The following is a 24,582-nucleotide window of genomic DNA, read 5'->3' as shown; positions in this document are numbered from 1 at the left end:
AGCAGGATGAAGTTTTAAATTACAGATAAAATGGAACAAATTAAACAGTACAAGGTACCGTGGGTGCAATGTGGACACATAAACATACATAGAGCTCCTGTGGCCTCAATAAGTTTAAAAAAACACCCTAGGAATTCGATGGTATCCTCAAACTACAAAACTGCACATTGAGGAACTTCTGTTTTTCCTACTGCATTTCTCGTACACAAATGAACCACAGAGTTCACAAGACAAAAGAAGCAGGAAAAGGAATCAGAGCTATCTGAATATAAATTTGATGAGAAGAAAAAGGTCACCACAGAGCACAGACTAATCTTGAAGACCATTGTGGAATACAAAATCCAACACCACCAACCCGCTCAAGATACCAAAAGAAACCCACTGACCCTTATCTACTCAGCATTCAGTCAGAGCTCAAATCTGCCAGCTTGGCTGCTAATCTTATTTGACAGTATCAGATTTGGTTCCTGTTAGCTGAATCCATTACAGGACATTAGTCACACAGAGTAAACAGGGTGATCAATGAATTTCTTGGTCCTTCTGCACAGCATAAACTAGCAGAGACATGAAGTGAAAAGATGACTTGGAAAATTCCAGCTAGGGGAAGAATTTAGGGAGTCACTATGCTTACAGTACTGTCGGCAACATTTAGTTTCAATGTGTTATTCTAATTCCACTTCATTTCAATTTGCTAATAGAAAAGTTGCTTCTAAGGCTCTACAGAAACACTATGTTCCACCCACAAAATCCTTTGCTGTTTTGTCTGATTCCTTTTACATGGAGCTATAAGCACTTGCTAGTGAGGAAAAAAACTGCCCTGCTCTTCCCATCAGCACTGCAATCCCACTGCCACCTCTATGTCTGGAGCCTTCTACCTTACACATACGTTATTAAAATCATATTCCTGACCTCTCACCCAGCAAATGGCGCATGGAGTATATTCTGCAGTAATATTAGAGTACCAGGTAATATCAAAATATGTTTTATAGGTTTGCTAGTGTTTATAATGAGAAGTTTAGCAGGTGGATCAGGTTTTGCCTTCTTTTTAAAAACACACAGATTTATAGATTTATTAGGTATGTTCTCTGGATATCTCTCTAACATTAAAGGTAAGAGTCACATTCATTCTTTCTTGAAGAGAAACTCAAAATCTCCCTCATGAGCAAATCCACACACTCTCAACAATTGGGTTGCAAAATATTTGAGACAGTCCAGATGCCTACAGCAGAGTATTAAGTGAAAAGAGAACATCTGCAAGCAGAAATTTATCCACAGAATGCTTTCCATTTTCTGATTGATTATTCTCTTTCAACTCTATATTAGCTTACGGTTTGGGGTAAATTGCATTCCTGATTTTATTTGTGTGAGGTCCTTGCCTAGGAAACCACAAAAAACACTTTCAAGAATATTTTCAAAGGCTGGCAGGACACACCATCATCACCTTTGCACTATTCCTGGCAGAACACTGCACTTGTTTATTCATGTCAGCTCAGTTTATGTATGGCATCCTCCCACAATGAAAAGAATTGAGGTCTGTGGGAGTCAGGTAATGCCAACTTCAACAAAGCCAGCTTAAGATTTTCTCTGCACATGGAAACGACTAGGCAAACAGCTACTGAGGTGCTGACACCCCTTCTCCCAACTTCTGTGTCTTGGATGGTGTTGCCTTAATCCTAGGTTAGCCTAATTGTTTCCACAGTAATTGACTGCCGTTGTCTTTAATTACACATGGCAAATATAGCTTAGGCAACTGCTAGTCCTTTATATAACAATGGGCTGGCTAATTTGATCTGCATGTACCATCCAATTTCCTATGAAGCTTTAGCAAAATAAGCACATTTATTGCCACTTTCAACACAACAGCCTTCCTAGGTATAGGTACAACAGGTATCTCTCTTCAGCTGGGTACCATACATAAGACTTAAATTTCTTCACTGTAGGAATCATGTATGAAAAGCTGTGTTGGAACCTGTTGATCTGTCTTCACTGAATCTTCCAGTAGCCATAAATAATACTCTATGACTCTGTTCATAATATGTATAGCCATATATTAAACATGTAAGAATTCCAAATTTCTTAAGAAAAACTAGAACATTAGTCACTGCAATGACTGCCAGAATAAACACAATAAGTGACATAATATTAAATTTGAATTTATTCTTAAGTATTTCTTCTTAAATCTTTGATTCTGTAATTGAAGTCTTAGCTTTAAGAATAATCCCAACTTATAGCTTAGGGAAATCACTGAAATTTTCTAAAGTCCACAGTGTCAGTCAGAACTGACTCAAAAGCTTCAGTCAATAGGACTCAGGTTGCCCACGTTTTTTCTAATAGTTATCACCATCTCATTAATGGAGATGAGTGTACGGTCGTGCGCATGGGAAAACATAACCCAGGAGTACAGCACAGACTGGGATCCACCTGGCTGGAAAGTAGCTCTGTGGAAAGGGACCTGGGGATCCTGGTGGACAGTACGCTCAATATGTATGTTCAACTGAGTGAACAGTGTGCTGCAACAGCAAAGAAAGCCAACAGGATGCTGGGCTGCATCAACAAGGGCATCACCAGCAGAGATCAAGAAGTCATCATCCTGTTCTACTCGGCATGTGTCAGGCCACACGTAGGATACTGTGTTCAGTTCTGGTCTCTGTTACACAAAAAAGATGTGGACAGGCTGGGGAGGGTCCAGAGAATGGCCACAAAGATGATCAGAGGACTAGGCAGCCTGCTGTATGAGGAAAGGCTGGGAATCTGGGTTTGTTCAGCCTGGAGAAAAGAAGGCTTAGGGGAGATCTTATTGCTGTGTTCCAGTACTAAAAGGGTGGCTACCAGGAAGATAAGACTGCCTGTTTAAATCTTAATGGGTACAAGTTACTCCTGGGGAGATCCCAACTGGGTGTCAGAAGAAAATTTTTCTCTGTGAGAACAGGTGGACATTGAAATAGTCTCTCCAGGAAAGTGGTTATTTCTCAACACTTTTAAGACTCAGCTTGACAAGTTGCTGGGCCATGTCATCTAAACTGTGCTCCTACCAAGAAAAGTTGGAACAGATGATCCTTGAGGTCCCTTCCAACCTGGTATTCTATGATTCTGTGATCTCCACTGTATGGGTATTACCACACTCGTGATTCCCACTTGGGTTTAGGAAGATACGACAGTGATGTCAAGTCAAAACAGTGCTCTGCTCTTCTCCTGAGACTGAGTGATTCTTCCCAACTACCTGCCACCTGTTCAAACCATGGCTGAACTACTGATTTAGATCAGTAAACCAAGCCATACTCCTCCATTCAGTTATATCAGAAGGTACAGTCTCCCTTATGTTATATACAAGCTCTGATTCCTCTGTAATGGCAAAAATTAAAAATATTTATTCTCTGATGGTATGACTACATTCATAGCAGCAAAAGGAGCAGACAGAGTATTAGTCCTGAAACGTGTTTAGAGATTGCTATGATTTCTAACAAGAGAAAGTTACTTTTTAGAGTAGATGCTGAAGTAATTCTATGCCAGGAATAGAAATGAAGATAATTTTGAAATGCAAAGGAAGACATGAACTTGCATTTGGTACGTGAGGTGGAATGGTGCTTTTATCATACTGTATATATTGCTATGTGAAGTTTGCAAGTACCCAAAATGAGTACATTTTATAAAGGATCCGTTTTGTGACATTCTATTACTATCTTGCAAACACATCACATTAAAGATAAAAATGAGTTAAGCTGTTTTTGTGACAGCATAGTCTATAATTAAGACTTAAAAGCTATGTTTACTGACTGATTTTAATCGCAGTGGTAGTTCACAAGACTTAATTATCTATTTTTGACATTGATCTTTGTTATTAATTACATTTTAGTTGACTCATATGAATTGCAGCAATATCCAGTATACTCTGCAGAAGAACTGAGAGTGAATTCTTTATGAACATACAGCTCCCAGTTACCTGGACAACTTAAGTCAGATTACATTACTACACCATAGAGCAGAAGTACCCTCACCTGGCTTTGTGCAGAGTGTGTTTTGTTCAATGCAGGACAGAGGTACTGCTTCCAGGGCCTGCTCAGGTCAGAAATCAGTTCAACTGTTCTTCCCAAACCTCTAGTACAAGGTATTAAAATACCTATACATAGTTAACTCAGTTCTGTGAGTTGAGCTTAATGATTGCAGCTGTCAGCATAGGTCTTCACATAGCTGGTGCTAACAAGTCTTGTTAGAGACACCCAACTGCCATTTGCACATTCCTCACTAAACATGATCCACTCCTTAACCAACACTGATTCCGAAGAGTCTACTACAATTTCAAAATGCTACTAGAAGCCCCAATATAGAAAGGCCCTCAGAGAACTTTATGTATAAAATACTTCCAGAGGATTGGATTTATTTTTCTACTGAATTTACTGAATCTGAATTTACTATATGGAGAAGACCAATTACAGAACCATGCCAGCTTGGACAATATACAAACAAAAAAGGGGAATATTGTCACTGATTAATTTAACCTTCTAGCACTGACCTAAGCTAAAGGAGTCATTGGGCAAACAACAAACTTTATACAGATTAAGTCTTAATTCCAAAATAAACATTGATTTATTTTTTGTTTTGTTTACAAAGAGAATGTACATTTTTAGAGGTATTTTTAAAGGTTACTTCATAAATTGAAAAGTTAACCACAATATCCTCTCCACCCAATAGCCCTCAAGATAAACATCCCACAAACAGCTCACTGTTCTTTGTTGTTTTGGTGTGACAGGTTGCAAAGCCATTTTTGAGATATTAAACCACCACCTTTTCCCCACCTTTCTGCAGTTTTATTTAACAGAAGACTAAACAGCAGAGGTTTATGAAGGAATGCTCTTTTGTCTCAAAATGTTTCTTTATATATGACTTTAAAATATCAATCTTCTATGAAGATGTCTGCCAATACATGACAGAAAATGCACTTCTTTCCCTCCTCATAACTCTTTCCAGGCAAGCTAGTTATGTTTTAACGTTGCTCTCCACAAGTGAGGCCAGGCAGAATCTCACATTCCTACCCTATTTCCCTATCCCCAGTGAAAACTCTTGTATAGAGAGATATCTTTTCCTTAAAAAAATCCAAAAACATCCCAGGATGTAAGGACACACATCTCAATGCTGCATTTTATCAATGTGTTTCAGTCTTAATAGTTGAGAGGATCACTCGTGAAGATGGAAGAAAGGTAACTGTGTATAATGATTTCATTGTTGAGCTTTCTTGTCAAGAACATCAGCAAGGATGAAAAAGGTGCAATTATCTTTCAAAAGGAATAAATATCTTCTTGGAATTACATAAAGATTCTCAGGAACATAAATGGATCATTGGAAGTATTTAACTTACTCTGATACAATGGAATAGCCTGATAATCAACAATGCTTCCTACATGTTAAATCCATACCAGTTTGCTACAGCTTACTGTGGAGAACATGCTAGACTGTATTGATTCCATTAAGTCTATCATAAAAACATAATTCTAAAACAGTATTGTTAATGTTTTAACTTCACAGCAACTCCTTACTGAAAGACAAGACAGAAAATCAATTTGCAGTGTTACTGCAGTTACGTTTCACTTATGCTATCTGGAAGCATACTATGTGAATAACCTAAAAGCAGTAAGTAGAAAGTATCTCTACCCCACCCCACCCCCACCTCCTTTCAGCCACTTCTGTATTAGTAAGAAAAGAGTCTGCATGTTTTGGAGGTTGTATTTGGTTGGTTTTGTATTGTGGTGCTATATAAGAATTTAATTTGGAAGAACCCAGTGAAGAACAAATATTCTCAATGATTATTTAGTAATATCACAAGTTGGAGAATATAATCATTTCCCAGATAAAAAACCTATTTTGGCCTTCAGTTAAAAAAAAATAATCAAATGTCTTGAATAACTGTCAAGAATATGGTATACAGCATAGTCTTTCTGTTTTTAAATATCTTGTTTAAATTACGTAAATTTTATTTGAATAAATAGGTTTACTTACTGCAACAGCTGAAATTATGACCATCTACCTAAGTCTTTTAACTGTTAATCAAGTACATTCTTTCAAGAATTTCAACTCATGGGCAGACAAGTATTGCTTTTAGTTATTTAAAAGTAAGAAGAGAAATTTATTTCTAGCTTTGCAGGTTTGTCACAATACTGCACAGTGATTTGATATATATTATTTTCAATCCCTGTAATGGATCAAAACCTGCAATTTACATTTTAAAATATTTATTTACCTAATCCCTACTTCCAATGATATTTTGAAATGTAAATATTTTTTAAAATAAACATGTATGAATGTACAGTACATTCCTGACTAGCAAAATAGAGTAAACAACTTTAACAAGAATTTTATGACTGTAAACTAGCACAGTTATACCAACTAATGTAAATGAACTGTGTCTCAAGTGAATAATCAAAAAAATAAATGTGAAATAAAACTAGGAATTAAAAATAAATGTTTCTAGCTTGTAGGATTAAGTCACAAGTTAAATGCATCACTTAAACCATTTTCTTTCTGTCCAACAGGAAACTAGGAAGACAAGTTTGTAATGGCATTTAAAAAAACAAAAACATAAAAAAAGATCTTTCTTTTTTTCTTCCAGAGAAACTTAACACCTCTACACCTGCTATCTTCTCCCTGTTCAGTCACCCCAAATAATTTTTACATCTAAAATTGTTATCAAGTTTAACATAGAGCTATTGTTCTCAATTTCTACTTAAACTTCAAAACTGCTGCCTTATTGCAGACCTGGAGACAAACCTGTAGGTCCTGTCTGAATTTCCTTCCATTTATGTGTCAGTTAATCTAATAACAGAAGATATTTTCTCTCCCTGCAAGACTTCTGTCACTTAATCTTTCATTGTCATACCTACAACACTACTGCTTTAAAGGAAGCTGAAGCTGCAGTATCAACTTTCTATATTAATCTGAAAATAATTAGAAAAGCCATCTTGAAACATAGGAGATACTTAGTATGTAACTTGATTTCTGCACGTGGGCAAGTTTATGTCACTGAACATAGAATCATATGATAGAATCATAGAATGGTTTGAGTGGGAAGGGACCTTAAAGATTATCTAGTTCCACCCCCCCTGCATGGGCAGGGACACCTCCCACTAGATCAGCTTGCTCAAAGCCCCACCCACCCTGCCTTTGAACACTTCTAGGAGTGGGGCTTCCACAACTTCCCTAGGCAACCTGTTCTAGTGTCTCACGACCCTCAAACTAAGGAATTTCCTCCCAATGTCTAACCTAAATCTCCCCTCTTCCCATTTTGATCCATTACCTCTTGTCCTCGCACTAGGAGCCCTTGTAAAAAGCCCCATCCCACTTAAAGGAAACCTACCCTAGGGTAAAAAGTTAATATAAATTCTCTTACACTCTTATAATATGGAAACTTTCTACCAGTGTTACCCACAAATTTTCTGCATGCCTATTTCATAGCTCCTTTGGCTTTTCTCTGTTGTAGCTGTAAGAAGGCAAGTATTTTTTGATGCATGACCGCCATCTTTTGGACTTCTACTAACACTACAGTTTTCCAAGCCAGGGGACTGAAATGCTGTCCTCACTGAACATTTAATGTGCCAGAAGCACTTAAAGTATATTATAGTTATTTTCCATTTGACGTTCAGAGACACAGTTGTGTCTTCCATAATATGGGAATTTATTAAGCATTTGTTATCAAAACACAGTTTTTGAAAAGATTTTCCCTTTATATTGGAATATGCATCATAAAAACCTGAAAGCCCATATTTCAGGTGCCCAGGCATCCATGCAAGAGTTCCTGAACATGTCAACAGTAACGGAGAAGCCTCAGCAAGTTTTATACTACTTGAAAGCTCTTCCATTCTCTGCTGTCTTTTAGCTACAAGGTCACCGAAAATAAATCCCCCCCAACTCAGGCAACTGCAACTTCTAATTTAGCTGTGCTTAGAAAACCAGTATTAGTGACTGCATGTTAGTGGAGCATGTCATACAACTCTGTATTTGTCCACAGCATATGTGTACACTTAAGCACATATATTTGTCTTTACAATCAATCCCCTCGCCTAGAGAATCAAACATACAATCAAAATTACAATGTGTCAGAACAAGCAATATTGAATGGCTATGGGATTGTATAACCTAAACAAGAAGAAATTACGCTTTTTAATCTCTTTTTCCTATGAGAAATCAAATAGTACAGGATTGTCCATTTTACCTCTGTCTGCAGGATCGCAGCCCTTTGCTCTTTAGCTGTAAGAGACTCTTTTAGAACTTCAATATGCTGCTTGCTGTCAGAGAACTGATTTGTGAGGGTCTCCAGCTTTGTCTGCAAGGCCAGCAACTCAGTGTCTTTGCGTGACAGCTCCTGTTTTACCTGACCAATCTGAAAAAGAAACAAAAGACGGCAAAGGAAAAAGTAATTTATATCTTCCTCACAAAAGTCACACAACTGCCAACAACCAGTACGATACTCCAAACTTATTCCACAAAACTGTGGAGCCTTCAGTTCTCTTGAAAGGAAGGCCAGCAAAAATTTGTGTCATTAGCAAAAGATACAAGGAAAAAGAGAAGAGGAGCATTAGTTTTTCAAGAGAGGTTCTTTTTAACAGAGTCAGTGTGTTCTTAGTCACCTTTCAAAGGACTGACCAAAACCAGTTAGTTACTTAGCAGGGACAAGTTTTTAATGAAGACAAAGAACTGTAATGAGAAAGTATCCCTACTCTGCAATATCAGAAAAGATGAGATACCTAGAGGTCTCTCTCAGAAGTATGAGGTTTGTTTTGAAATTTTTACTAAAAGTAATTATGTCCATCTATTTAAATTAGATACAAAAGTATTGATGTTGGCAGCACTAGTAAATAGCCTGAATTACAGTAAAACTTTTGCAAACCAGTTTGGTCTTTCTTTGAAAAGATTAATTCTTTTTGAGGTCATTTCAGAAGAGAAGTTTATGCTAAATACTTGCATTTTGGTGAATTGCTCTCATCTAAAACAACCACATTTCAAAACATTAAAATTCCCAAGAAGCACCCTAAGATCATTCTAGAAATCCCCATTTCAGAGCTGTAAGCCTACTGTGCTAAAGCTCTTTAGGAAGAACACAGTGCATACCATTTCATGTTGCAAGGGAAGTTAAGGCAGCATCGAGTGCTCACATCTCTCTTCTTGGGGAGACACTATGATCACTCAACAAATGCACTAATTTCATAGTAAAGGATAAGCCTAAATTCATGCTGCTAAAATTAATCAGTTTGAAAAGCGTTCAGCATCCAGCTTTTGTTATATTTTGTGAAACAATGTTAAGACAGCACAGCACAAATTTTTAAATTATTTTTGTTATACAAGGGAAAGCAAATCTCTTTTAAAGTCTGGCCCCAAAATGGGTGCTGAATACTTTTGAAAATCTGTGTTGACAGAGAAGAATAAGTTAGTGCTATAACAGCTCATACCAGTAAAAAATATTTAAAAAATAAACACAGATGTTCAGTTGAGGAGTGATGTTATAGACACCAAAACCATGTGAAGAAAAAGGCAGCTACAAGGCTGAGTGGGCTGTTAGTTCTACTGTAATATCAAGTCGTAAAGAAGGTAAGGAAAGAAAAGCTACCCCGAAAGCCAGAGAGCTAGCAAGCCCCAGTGAATGGCCACTGCACACAAAAGATAAATCTTACTGCAGAGACCTCGGCCTGGAGACCAGCCACTCTTTTTTTCAGGTCCTCCCCTTGGGCCTCTTTGGCACTTAGCTCCTCCTTCAGTTGCTCTACCTGTCACGACATTGTTATGCTTTTAAATATTTATCATGTGTCAGCTTCTAGTTGGCCTGTTTCAATCCAAGTAACTAAAAGTGACAAAGAACTGAACAGAAGGATCAACTGTGGTCATTCAATTTCTCCTCCATTCTTCATTAAGTCAAGTCTTCTCAAAAGTTTAATGTCTCTGAAATTTCATATAGGCTGCCAGACAAAAATTTGGTTATGAAACAAAGATGTATAGCTGTGGTTATGCTTATATGTGTGAAGTATTGGGCACTTCACCCAATGGTGAAGCTGGAATTCATGAGGGAATCAGAACAGGAAAAGGGACATTTTTCGGTTTAAGAGAAATAAAAAGTTAATTGTCAAGGTATAGATGTCTAGACAATATCGAAAAAATAAATGTGCAATTATAGAACAAGGTAGGACAGCAAGACATGGAGATTGGAGCTACAAGCCATGTGTGAATGGCTATCAAAAGGGAGCAAATGTTCTGCAGGAAAATAAACGAGCACAGTAGACAGAAGAGATGCAGAAATTGAGTAGCTGAACAGATTCATAGGCCCAGAGAGGGGGAGGAGAAGGGGAAACTGAAGAGCTGCTAACAAGGAGAGATAGACAAAAGACAGAAGAGGGGAGGAAGGAGGGAAGGAAGGAGGGAGGGAAGGAGGGAAGGAGGGAGGGAAGGAGAAAAGAAAAGAAAAGAAAAGAAAAGAAGAGAAAAGAAAAGAAAAGAAAAGAAAAGAAGAGAAAAGAAAAGAAAAGAAAAGAAAAGAAGAGAAAAGAAAAGAAAAGAAAAGAAAAGAAGAGAAAAGAAAAGAAAAGAAAAGAAAAGAAGAGAAAAGAAAAGAAAAGAAAAGAAAAGAAGAGAAAAGAAAAGAAAAGAAAAGAAAAGAAGAGAAAAGAAAAGAAAAGAAAAGAAAAGAAGAGAAAAGAAAAGAAAAGAAAAGAAAAGAAGAGAAAAGAAAAGAAAAGAAAAGAAAAGAAGAGAAAAGAAAAGAAAAGAAAAGAAAAGAACGAGGAAAGAGGTGCTAAAATAATCTCTCTTATCTTAATTTGAAAGGGGCATCCTTCAGTTCCTATAAGCAGTGCAGTGGGATAAAGGGCAAAGGTATAAAAGAACAGATATGGTTATCTTGAGGTAAATCAGCGAGCTGGAATGAGGGGAGTGGAAGAAACACACACTTGTTTCTACTTTAGGGCAAGTAACATTTCTCCAAGATATTTTCTCCAGCATGCTTTTTTCAACAAATCATTTCAAGCGGGACAAAGGCAGTAGGTACAAATGTTGAGAACCTAGCAGAGTAATTTTTAACCTGCCTTGCAGGGATTTATACACTGCTTGCAGGGACTATGTAAAAGCTACGAAAAAAAAAGCAGGACTGCTCACAATATACTTAACTTTACTGTACAAGGTGGCCTGAGTCTTCATTAGAAAATGTTAGGGCCCTCTAAAAGACTGAAAAACACTTCTTTGGGAGAAACTAAGAATGAATTGACTTCTGGCTACAGACAATTCAGTAATCAATGGCCATCTTTATACCTGAAGATCAACATGTCTCACTGTTGTATTTGTTCTGTATTCTTAATGGTATAAATTAACATTAGCACCACCACTGTTGCAGATTCTACTCTCATTCTGACTCCACTACTGGAAAGAGAGTGTAATGGAAAGCCATTATAGTGACTGTTCATGCTCTTTTCAGCCTTTACATAATAAAATACCTACTATTTATAGTACAATAGTTGCAAAAAGAAACACTCTTTTTTCAATAGAATACATCTGAAAAGGCTCTAAAATTATTTTAAGTAATTTTAAGTTATTGCGGAGGTTTCAAGGCAGAATAAAAATACACTCCGTTTCCCAGCACTTGAATGGGAACCCAGATCCTAACTCCTTACTGAAGCATGAAAATTTCTCTCATCTGTTCACCAAGCTCAGTTTGTCTTACTACTGTCTTCTGTTTTCTCCATACCTTATTTTTCATGAATTTGGAATGACTACGGTACACCTCCATTTGCTTCATTTCCTCTTCACGTTCCTCTGTGCTCAGAGCTCCGTTTGACTTCAACATCTGAATCTCCTCTTCCAAATCCCGGAGGCCACGCTCCATGGAAGAAATTTTTGAATCCTGAAAACGATTAGAAGAGACAGTTAAAGATACACAGTTAGATGATTTGTTAACATACCACTGGATCAAAAAAAGGAAATCCTGCCCTGGAAATTTACTCCTGAAGTTCCTAGAGAAATCAGTCTACACCTCTTTAGATAGCATCTAGCTGAGTGTTCAAGTACTCATTTTTCAATTTTTTTTATACTTTTCAATGAAAGCAAGACTTTAGTACCGAAAGAAAACATGGCTAGGGGCAGGGACACAGTATATGTTAAGTTAATAGAGGAACATGAAAAAAGGTTGCTTTGTAACACAAAGGCAGCATAAAAAAGAGAAATTTAATTCTGATTGAATGAACATTAAAAAAAAGAGTTTATGCTACTAGTAATTTAAGTGGGGTCACAAATGGAGAACATAAAAAGCTCCATAAGCAAGGAAAATATGTAATTATCTAGTCTTGAGTGGACAAAGCAGGAGAATCCTTCAAGCTTTCTGGCTCATATATACAACATATAAAACACTTACATGGTTAAAAAAAATTACATCTGGAAAAATAAGAAAGTCAATCTACCATTATCCTGAAGAGTCAGAGGTTTTCAATCTACTTGGTTTACAGTTTCTTTAGAAGTCTTATGTGTTAGTAACAGCAAGAACAAATTTATACAGCATACACAGCTTCATACACGCTTATGAACACAGGCATTTATGAACTGTAATCTCTTAAAATGTCTGTTTTTCTTTTATTTAATTTCTCCAAAATATTCCGTCTTTCCTGAACTACAGGTAGGATTTGAAACTGTCCTCCATTCTTTCACAGACCAGTCCTTTTTTGTGTGTATGTCTGTCTGATAATCAAAGTGAAGCTGAAAAAAAATAAAAAAAATTTCATATATAGGTTTTAACTCATGAGATCAGATTTTTCTAAAGGAACATTATTGAGATCTAGTCAGATCTTTTGCTTTATGTTTAATGCTTAAATTAAAATTGGTTACGTGGATTTCTGCAACAATAAAATCAAGAGAGGAAGTAAGGTGAAGTGATATGTTGTAATTTACAACAGTATTTTGTTTTGGTGCCCACATCACTTTCCAGAAATACCAGTGCTTCTCTTTTGATAGTAAAGAGGACTTACTGTTACCTGTTGGTCAATTAGTTTTTATTGCTATGAACCACAAAGATGTTTAATAAAAGAAAGACGGTAAATGAAAGGCTCCAGAGTAGAAAGATAGGAAATTACTCTGGAAAACAATAAGATGGAATGGGAAGAGTTGGAAGGGAAAAAATAAGGGAAACAAAAGAAAAATGGACAGATAAATAAATAGGGAGAAAGGAGGGATATGTAAGTGGAAGGAAATAGTTCACAAAGACAGTTTCCAATTTTTTAACTGTATTTGTCCAAATCCTATCTGATGTACTTTATGAATCACAGAATATGAAACAAGATCGAATAAAGCTGTGGAAACCACACACTCAGTTTGTGGCTCCTGAGCTCTTGGCAAACTGCCATTGTTCCATTAGATACTTGAATTAATGGTTTAAGAATTCAATCACAAATTCCTCTTGAAGTTAGGTTTACAATGACATACAGACATCTTTCTGGCTGTATGACCCACTCTTTAAGTTTTGAGTTTGCAAACTGTTAACTTTGTTGACACACAAAAGGCAAAGCAGTACTTTAAATGTTGACACTATAATAAGAAAATAACCCACATCATCATAAAAAACTTACTAATCCTTTATTCCCATTCTTGTAATCCAATGGACTCTTGGTTAACTGAAAGAAATGTTTATGTGCTGCTGAAAGGCAGACAGGAGACAGGTTTCTGTTGTTTCATTAAGGAGTTTTGTCTCTTCACTTATCAATAATAACAGATAAATTAATAATAGACAGTAAAATAGGATAAAATAAATATACTTATTTCAAATTAGAAAACTGACAGGAGTTCATGGCATTTGGTAGAATCACTTTTTATATGAAAACATATTTTCCAGAGAACAAACTCTACTGCTGCCTATATGCAATCATTTACCTTCATCTCAATAACAGTTTGCAGAGCCTTTGTCTTGGCTGTATCAGGAGCATTTTCAAATCGACGATGGATCTCCTGTACCAGCAGAAAAGAAAGTAAGAGTTAACCTAATGGCATTTTAACCCACTTGCCAAATACAAACAAAATTACTAGAAACTTCTCCTTTAATACATAGCCTAACTCAACGCTGCTTTCTTATGTTACCAGTTCATACACTTTGTTATTATTTATCATATCAAAGAAAGGATAGGTGAAAGTTCATTCTACAGAACTCGAGCCTCGGTTAAAAAGACACAACAGAAACTGCATCTTTGACTACCTACTTACTCAAAATAAACTGCTAATGACAGCTGCATCTATTAAAATCTCCTATCATCTTCCTGCTAAACTACTCTAAACTATTACTAGTTTCTCAAAGATGTTTACTGAAAATAATAATGCTGTGGTTTCTGTTTCTAGAATCTACAGGGTGCAGTTATTTTACTGTGAGTAGCAACATTTATTATGCATGATGAAAATCTTTCTTCACTGGGTCTTGAGCATAATTGCAAATACGTAACTTGACAGCACATTGCTCTAGAAGTTCAGAATACACAGACAGTAGGACACAAAACCCATCTGATATTTCTGTTGATGTCAATTCACAGAACTAGCATGCTTCAGTCTGCTTACTAAGGAATAAAATTATAGAAAGCTGAAACAACTTGTTCTACCATATGAAGTAATTAGGGATTTCAAACAAAAATTGGGAATATAGGAGAAACTATATAGTATCTATGTAATTTTTTCATTATTTGTCTCAGAATAGTATTGTCCTTACACCACACACTAATGTTATATGTAGGAATGTGAATACTGTTAGAACATTAATATTATATGACATGAAAATACTCTGGTGCCCACAGAGTATGAACTGTGATACTAGTTATCCTAACAACACGTGGTAATATGCACACACATAGAGTGAAACCACCCACTGCCCTCAAACACCTAAAAGATAAAGCCAAGAAGCCAACAAAAACCTGTTATTTTCTACAGTCATAGCGAAGAGATAATATTTTGTATGGCAGTCATACATGCAATTTGCTCCATATGATTACTTATTTGAATGAGACAGTTAAGAGTTGTATAGTGCTTTTTGAAATACTGGAAACACTACTTGTCATGTAAAATTTTTAAGTGCTCTTGCATAGCTGTCAAGTGAGAAAGACAGAAACGTTTAGTGGTATGTCAAGGGCCACCAGAAGAATTTTGCATAAATTTAGCACAAGGACATTTGTGTAAGTTGATGCCTGTAAGCAGTGACAACAAGAAAATCCAGTCTGTTTTAAATAATACACTTGCGTATTTCCTGAGAATATACTTTTGCAAGTATATTCACAGGGTAGAGTGGTATTTTCTGGAAGAAAAAAACAACAACCCGAAACAAAACAAAACAAAACTCCTGAAAAAATAAACCAGAAAACCCTTCTAAATATATTTGTTTCTCCCACAGTCAACAGGTAACTTGAGAACCTCTGGTCATGTATCACTGACACCATATAGACCAGAGTGTAGCAACAGCACTATTATTCCTCTTCTACTTACCTGTACCTGCATTCTCATGGATTTACTTAAATCTGAACACTTTAGCCAGACTTTTCCTTGGTCCTATGATTTCCTGTATCTGCCTGTAATGTCCAAAAAAGAGCAGTGTGCATTTCACTCTGATATTTTTCTTAACTCCTGGCCAAAGCATAGCATAATCAGTAATTTCTCATCAATAGCCTTCCAAACTGTTGGTCTCTAGCACTTTTCCACTTTTCCATCTGCCTACAGGGTTAGGGGCATGCTGTCTTTGTCCAAAGTCAAACAGACATGGCTTCTACCTATTCAACAGTTTTTAAATCAACAAGACAGCCACTTTCTCTTGAGTATGTTGATGTTAAATCTAAGGAGGGGGAACATACTACATTGAGATGCTCTTTCCAGAGGGCTGATCATAGGGCCATCTAAAGACTGCAGGCATTATCTCTGGGATCATCTCCTTAGCAGCGCTGTTCAGCTTTTTCAAAGCCTACAGCAGACAGTCCAACCAGCTCAACCTTTTTCTACAGTTTCCTGTGCCCATCCTCAGAAGAAGAAAAAAGAAGCTGTCAGCAAACATAATATAATCAATACAAGCTGGACCAACATCTTCACATCACTTTTACTACCTGCTCCACCCTCAGCATTTTTTTTGAGACACATAAATAAAACTACTTTTCCAGTCTGTCTCCACTACTTACTATTCCAGTCGCTACCTCTTCAGAGGTAAAATGTTAGAGATTCATTTGCTGTACATAATGTTAGAAAAGAAGCTCATTATGAGGTAGAATTTGCTTTCAAAAATGTAATATCAATTAAGCATAGGACAATCTGCTACATACTCTGCCCATAAGAAACTCAGAACTTATCTTACTACCCTCAGTCAAGGATCAGAGGTAAAAAAAATAATGCTACATATTTGCCTAATAAGAATAAGCTATGATGAGCTACTAACAATCGGGACCAGCCTAAGCATTTAGAAATATAAGGCGGAGCAGAGCCAGCACCCTCCACCTGTTTCTCAGTGCTTTTACCAGTACCTGTCATGAAAAACATCCCTTTTCTTCAGCGTCCCTGTTCTTCCTCCACAGGGAATGATCACAGCTGCCTTCCTAAAGGTAGCTGTGGTATATTTCTCCCTGTTTCCACCTCAGCCAGGAAAAACTCAGCTGACAGAAGTAGCTTCCTCCTGAAACTTCTCCATATGTGAGTTTTGCAGAGTGAACACTGCAGATTCATGCACTCACCAAGAAGCATACTGCTGGAGAGGCATCCAGAACATTTCACTGCTCTGGAACCACAGGCCTGTATCTATTTGGCTGCAGTGAACAGCACTGTTTGTACAAGTACACAATCATCTGAATAAGAAACATGACTTCTGACTATCCTTCTGCAGAGGCTCATACATGCCCCACAACCTTCAGTTCCTTCTCAGAATTCTCAAGTCTTTTCCTGTGATTGCCAGCCTGAGAACTGAGAGATTAAGTCAGAAGCCATTCTTTTTTGTAAATCCAGATGTGGCACATTAAAAGAGGTAGTATTTGAGAAAACCCATTGTAGCACACATCCTATGTTGTAATACCAAATTATTCTGTAATCTCTACTTGTCTATGAAAACGCCTACTAAGAACATGCATATAAACAATGCAACTCCAAGAATGCCATTTAGTAGTAATACAGTCCATAGCTGAAGACATTTTGGCAGCATGCTCAAATTCATGTCCACTTTAAAAAAATGTTATATGGGAAGAAAAGAGGGTCTGAAGCCTCCAGGTTTTAGAATATTAAAAAAGTGGCTTTCCTTAAATGCCAAACTCATCTATGGGAAAAAGGAAAGTCATTCTGAAGAAGACTCATTAAGCTTAAAAAGGTGAAGAAAGATCCATGAGTGACAATTACCTTATTCTGAATCACATGAGCTTTTGCTAAATGCATAAAATTATGTCTCCAGCTGCTCCTGTCACATCAGTGACACAATCACCCAATAAATTTTATTTTAGAATAAAATTACACAGCTTGATCATAGAAAGGAAGTTAAAACAAATTCTTGTGAATGGTCAGAAACAGAAAACAAAAGATAAGAAGGTAAAAAAATAATATGCCAAAAGTCTATTTTGAACAATGTATCATTTTTATTTTAGCTCTGCAATTGCATACTAGATAATTTCCACTTGTGCACAGTCTCTGACCTGAGAACATAAAAGCAACTACTACTATGGAAATGATGTAAGATGGGACACACAGTAAGAAAACAGTGTATCACCAAAGGGATGCTGACACAACAGTGTGTCCTTTATACATTGCATAGTGTTTTCTCAAAAAAAAAATCCTTTTAAGCTTTTTTCTTTAGAAATGCCTGTATCTCCACTGTCTGAAGTGATATTTTGCACTTCAGCAAAGGAAATGTCCTACTTCTATCATCTTAAGCAATACCACTGTGATTTGGATGACATAACCTGCTGAAAAACAACACCTCCCACCTCTCAACTGCATAGTAAGGATTTAATTTTGGCAACATGCCTACGACTCTAAAGAACCTGGAAGCAGGGCTACAGGCAAACTGAGCCTCCCTAGAACACAGATTTAAGTGTGGCTGCTGAAGGAAGGCAGCACATATATATCCTTCCTAATTTCGAAATACAGGTTGTGTACTTATCTTTGAGTGGCAGAATGGATAAATATTAATATATCCTATCTCTGATGTCCTCAGATTCTATTGTGGACACACACCACATATTGCAGTTAATTACAATGAAATGCAAATACTGCAGCCAAAGGAAAATTTCATCAGCATCTGTCAGTTGAATATTAACTATCATTGTTAATTTTCTAAGTTATTTAATAGATCTGTAAGACCAAATAGATCTGTAATTGTGCAGGAGGACAAATTCTACCTGGCTAACCTTATTTTCTTCTCCAATAAAGTAACTGTCTGTGTGTTAAGTAGTGAGCAGTGGGTGTGGCACATCTTGACTTGAGGCTTTTGACATGGCCTCCAAACATCCTTGCAGCTAATTGGTGAGATACAGACTGGTTAAATGTGGGTGGAAACTGGACTATCACACCCAAAGCCTGGTGATCAGCACTATGAAGTCCAGTTGGTAGCTGCTGACAATCCTCAGAGGCTAATACTGTGGCTGTCAGTGTCCAGTGCCTCTATTAATGATCTAAACGATAGGAGAGATGGCACCCTCAGCATGCTTGTGGATTATATGAAATTTGGGAAAGATGTGAATTGGGAGTAAGCACTGTGCCCTTGCTGTAAAAAAAAACAACACAATGGCCAACTGCATCCTGGGTGGTGGTATTAGCAAGACTATACAGCCAGAAAGGAAGCAGTTATTTCTTTCTATGCAGCTCTCGCAAGACTGGAGGACTGTGCCCTACTTCAGACTCCCCAGTAAAAGGAAGACATTAGAAGATGAAGAGTGTCCACAGGACAGCCACCAAGATGGTTGGGGCTGGAACATGTAATGCTAGTGGAGAGAATGAGAGAACTGAGTTTGTTCAGCTGAGGGGCAAAGGCGGCTTGTGGAAAACCTTGATGCTCTCTAGAACTATCTAACTGGAAGCTGTACAGATTATGATGAGACAGAAGTCTTTCCAGAAGTGCAAAGTGGAAGGATGATAGGCAACAGGTAAAAGTTGCAGCACAGAAAAATTCTGACTTGTTAATATGGAAAAGATTTTACCAGGAGAGCAACCAAATATGGGCCCAAGTGCCCTATAAGAGGCTGTGGAATCCCCATCACTTGAAATTGCTGATGTGAGCAGGAGGTTGCATGAAATAACCTCTGGGAGAGCCCTTCAACCTGCATCATTCATTTATAAAAACATCTTTACTAAATGGGATCAGAGGGTGACTGGATAGTATTTCAATTGTTTAGTTTCAGGATTTTTATGAGTATTTTTCAGAAAGTGCTTGAGACCAGCAATTTTAACTTCTATTTCAACAACATGTAAAAGTGAACTGAAAAAACATTTGTCCTGGTTTGAGCCAGGATGAAGCCAATTTTTCTTTTTACTGTTTTTTTTTTCCTTCAGTAAGCTTTCTTGTAACTAGCAACAGTGTGTTCTGCTAGGCTGATAAGACAGTGGAATGTTTTTCTAACTACTGAGGCTTCAAGGTCGCACCTTCACTCTGCCGGCTCAAACACTATGGGGAGATCTGTGACCCCCCCCCCCGTGGGAGGCTGAGTTAGATGGACAGCAAAATTGGCCAAAGATATTCCATTCCATATATCTACGTAAGCTCAAAGGAAGGTCAGAGATCACAGAAGACAACTTCCTTCCTTCTTTTTCTCCCCTTCTCTTCCGTCCATGGCCGGCGTCCAGGGAGGACTCTGTTCATCCATCACCATCGACCCTTAGGCTTGAGATCTCCTGACCACCGTAACTCTCTGCTTTCCCCAGCAGCAGCTCCGGGATTCCTCGGGACTCTTCCCAGTTCAGGGAAGTGCTGTGGGAGTTGCTGGGGTGGGGGGAGGTGAGAGGCTTTTGCCCATACCTGAATATATCTGTATATAATTGTATATATTTTCTTGTATCATTCATTAGTGTTTTAATTAAAGCTGTGTAGTTTAGTTTTCAATCCAGCCAAATCTCTCTCTTTTTCTCTCTCTCCTTCCCTACCTGGGTGGGAGGGGATCAAGAGCATTGTTGTCAGACCTGAGTCAAACTGTGACAACATTGTATAATAAGAGTCCTGTATAGTTTATCCCATTACTGTTAGAGTTTTGCTACTAAAAAGTTACAGTTACATAGGTTTGGAACCAATAATCATGGGTGGTTCTTTCAGAAATTACTTCTGTATTTCTCCATTTGTCATCTCCTACATTTACAAAAACAATCAACCTAATTCCTTGAAAAATAAATTGATGGTATTAATAAAGGGCATAACTTTGAAAGATTTGCTGAAACGTACACACACATCAATAATGGAGGGTGCTAGTTTCTTTGAAGCTTAGTTACCCCTGGCTAAAAAAATTCATCTCTGTGTATTGCAATTTTATTAATACATTCAGACCATGGTTTCTAAATCCCACCAAAACCTCAGATATTAGGACACCTAAGTTTATTAACACAGGCATTATCTAAAGTGAAAATTAAAACACAGCTTCCAGTTCATCTCAGTGTTCCTATCAGCAAGAAACAAAAGCAAAATCCCTTCAGCGTTAAGAGTAAAAGCAAGATAAAGATGAGAGAGATCAATTCAAACCATCTTAATATTTTTAAGTAGCAAGCTATTGTGTTGAAATTGGACTACAGAAGCATGAATTCAAAAGCTAAAGTCAATTAAAAATTAAAATCTTAATAATTTAGAACTGTATTGACATATGCATTATTAATTTTTCATTTTTCCATTCTTTCCTCTCATTTAAGGTGAAAAAGCATCTGTTTTCTATTTAGATTAACTTCCAGCTTGTGTGTGGTATTTTCAACTTTTTTTCTTCTACTGCAAAGTTTCACATGTGCAGAAACAGAATTCCACAAATTTAATCTCTGCTGAAGAAAAGTGCAGGATAATATTCACACCTCCAAGGAAAGTATACCTAAGCTTTGTAAACAAAGCAAATCATGTAGCACATATGGACATAGACAAATCTTCTAATATTAAAAAAAAAAATAAAGAATCAAAATATATTAATGTTTACATATTTTAAACCTCTTATCACCAGACAATTTATGCATTTCCAAATTGTTTAATTTAATTTTAAAAATTCCACCTGAAGGGGATGGAGATGCTAAAATGTACTAGTTAGACATTTTGCCTTGTGTGAATATAAAGAAAAAAAAATATTTTGAAGACTAACTAGCTCATTTATATAGAGAGAAAGGTTTGAAATAAGTTTAAAAATGAAGTCTATCATTTTAGCTCGCTATGCTAGAAAAAACACATGAATAGACCCACTGAAATGTTATGGGTTATTTAATTTTGATGTGATCATAACTATAATACAGACAAAACACGCCAACAGGTAACTGCAGTTCTTTATTCCATTCACTTAATTCCTACATGATTATATAAAACCCAGAAATTTGCTATACAAGAATCAGAATGTGTCTATGGTTTCTTTGTAGTTTGGAAAGACATGAAACAAATATGTTACTTTTCGTCCTAATTTTTCATCCCTCTAAGAAACATCAAGCTACCAATCTGTGAACTGAGGAAAGCTGAAAATAATTTTATATATGTCTGAACATTTTTAACCTTCATTCTTTCATGAAGTGACACATAAGACATTCCAAACTACAACTGTATTTAAAAAATAAAAATGTATAAGGAATAAATCGTGCATGCTGTCAAGCTGCAATAGCACATTTTCTCCAATTTTGATCTACAAAAGCTCAATATATTTTAAAACTACTTCTAGGCCAATCAAGTGATTCTACTGCAGACATAGCTATTAAATTACCTTGATATATGTCATTTCTCTGCTATCCTCTTCTAAAATGTCAAAAGAATGAAGCAGAAACAGAAAAAACAGAAACTTAATTTTTTTAACTCAATAGAAAGATGTCACCTAGAATGATGGGAGTAAGAATTCCAGTTACTGAATCTATCTATTACAGCAAACCAAAAATTCTCTCTAAAAGTGTGTCTTTTTTTTATGTTACAAAGTACTGGAACAAGACAAAAGTGTTCTTTGAGATAACTCTAATTGCTCCAATTAAAATTTCTAAATCCTCCTCTAAGCCCGGAGCAGAAAAGGGTAAGAATTTTAACACAAGCATGGAAAAAGAACTTCTTTGCAAAACTTGTCACAAGTAATTAAAATCTGTTCAGATATGGCAAACAACCTTTCTCTTCATTGGGCATTGCTCAGCAGTGCTCCGATGCTGCATCTATGTAGTACATCCGTCCTTTCTTACTACACTCCTTGGTGCTGTTCTTTGGTCATCACAGTATCAAGTCTGAGAATCTAAAGCTAAGTCAAGTGTATGTAGGTTACAGGCTAGTGCGCCTGCTCTGACAGACAGCTACCCTAAGTGGAGACAGAATAAAGAGTGCTCACAGAAATGTTATTTCCTAGAATAAAGTAAGCACTGTTTGAGTCAAAATAGCTACAAACAGGGATCAGTTCTTGTGATAAGGCCATACCAGATAACTGTAGTACGTACAGTACACAAGCAGGACTTTGTAGGGCTGCCATTTCAACAAACACTGAAGATGAAAAGAAATAAAACATTTTTCTACCACAGCTTTTTTCCGTAAGTTCATTGTAATTGAGTGCTCTTATGAATGACCTATTACAGTGTCTGCTTTACATACAAAACCTCTCTTTATTAGTTAGGCACTACATCCTGAACTCCTTCATTCAGTTTTTCACTCAGTTGTATTAAAAATCCATCTTGTTTCAATAGCCTCAATTATTAAATATGTGTATATATATATATAAATGAAAGCTGTAATTTACCACCAAACACAGTTTTGTGACATAAACTGCAAAGCTACTCTTGGTTCTTTTCTTGTTCCACAACACTTGCAACATGCAAACCTTGAATCTAGAACTGACTCCTAAAGAACATTCTAGATAATGAGCTTACTTTCTGCTTCCAGATAAAAAGGCTGCAGTCAGCCATCTGTTCTAGGTCTGGATTAAACATTCAGGGGTATATCAGTTAATTTTTGTCTATCAAATCAAATTACTATTTAATTTTTTATTATGAGCTATGTTGCCATTATATTACATTGATATTTCAATGAACACCTTTAACCCAATACCTGCTTAGCCTCAAAGTTTGAGCCAACCACTCCCTTTTCCCAGAAGAATGCTATAGCTTCAAGACCACAGTTTAACTTAACTTTGACCTCTTGCTGAAGGTACTGACAACAGCCACATGCAGCCTGTCACAGGTCACTTACAGGACTTAAAACACATCCTTCATTATAAATATGTGGCAAAACTGTCATGAAGGAAGAAGAAACTAGCACTGTGTATGACTCCTACTGCATCTTTTCAGAAAAAGCCAATGGTTAGGGCCATGTATATTAACACAACTCTGAATATATTTTATACAGGGTGTGATGGGATTGATGACTTCATAGGTGTATTGGGTAGATAACAATAAGCACACTTGCCAACGAAGAGAAGGTCATACATTTGGGAATTTCACCTCATACATCCTTCTTGGTTCTTATGATTTAAGACATCCAAGGGTAGCTCTTGCTAAGTAGGAGAAACACAGATGTGTCAGTATAATCCAGAAACTCCAATTAATACATGCCACAGCACTGATGTAAACAAAGATGTATTTGGCTTGCAGAGAATGTCTGCCCAGCAGCAACCCAGAGACAAACAGGTCATCAGATTAACTACTGTTGTAAAATCTGAGCTGATATCCCTTGTAAAGGAGTAAGAAAATGGGATAACACTTTCAAAGTTGTCTGGCAAGTAACTGGCAATAACACTCAATGAACAACTTCTTTTTGTTCCCTCTGGTAGAACAAATATAGATAGTTTTGTTTCTATCCTTTCTTCTAGGCAGATGACAAATTTGGCCTAAACTTTTTTCTCCAAGAACTCTCAAGAATCATAGAATCATAGGGGTTGGAAGGGACCTCGAAAGATCATCTAGTCCAACCCCCCCTGCCAGAGCAGGGTCACCCACAGCACATCATACAGGAACGCACCCAGGTGGGTTTTGAATGTCTCCAGTGACGGAGACTCCACAACCTCTCTGGGCAGCCTATTCCAGTGCTCTGTCACTCTCACAGTAAAAAATTTTTTTCGGATATTCACTTTGAACCTCCTATGCTCCAATTTGCACCCATTACCCCTTGTCCTATCACTGGTCATCATTGAGAAAAGCCTAACTCCATCTCCCTGACACTCACCCCTTACATATTTGTAAACATTGATGAGGTCACCCCTCCGTCTCCTTTTCTCCAAGCTAAAGAGACCCAGCTCCCTCAGTCTCTCCTCATAAGGGAGATGTTCCACTCCCTTAATCATCTTTGTGGCTCTGCACTGGACTCTTTCAAGCAGATCCCTGTCCTTCTTGAACCGAGGGGCCCAGGACTGGACACAATACTCCAGATGTGGCCTCACCAATGCAGAATAGAGGGGGAGGAGAACCTCTGTTGACCTACTAACCACACCCTTTCTAATACACCCCAGGATGCCATTGGCC

The 24,582-nt window shown here is 37.1% G+C and overlaps 1 protein-coding gene across 2 annotated transcripts in view; it reads right to left on the bottom strand.

Annotated features, from left to right (window-relative positions):
- ERC1 (ELKS/RAB6-interacting/CAST family member 1) overlaps nucleotides 1-24,582 on the bottom strand; it is a 269,913-nt gene that overhangs the window by 190,391 nt on the left and 54,940 nt on the right. Inside the window, exons 3-6 of one of the 2 annotated variants that reach the window (XM_009995202.1) lie at nucleotides 13,882-13,956; nucleotides 11,714-11,869; nucleotides 9,666-9,749; nucleotides 8,201-8,368 (exon numbers count right to left, since the gene is read on the bottom strand). In XM_009995202.1, coding sequence (XP_009993504.1) covers nucleotides 8,201-8,368; nucleotides 9,666-9,749; nucleotides 11,714-11,869; nucleotides 13,882-13,956 — 483 coding nt within the window. The remainder of the gene's footprint in view (nucleotides 1-8,200; nucleotides 8,369-9,665; nucleotides 9,750-11,713; nucleotides 11,870-13,881; nucleotides 13,957-24,582) is intronic. The other variant, XM_009995203.1, reaches the window with a different exon arrangement.

This window comes from Chaetura pelagica, unplaced genomic scaffold, assembly GCF_000747805.2.
Source record: "Chaetura pelagica isolate M959 unplaced genomic scaffold, ChaPel_1.0 scaffold343, whole genome shotgun sequence".
Lineage (NCBI taxonomy): Eukaryota > Metazoa > Chordata > Aves > Apodiformes > Apodidae > Chaetura > Chaetura pelagica.
The sequence above is the reverse complement of the archived record's forward strand: the minus strand, read 5'-3'. Positions and strand labels throughout refer to the sequence as shown.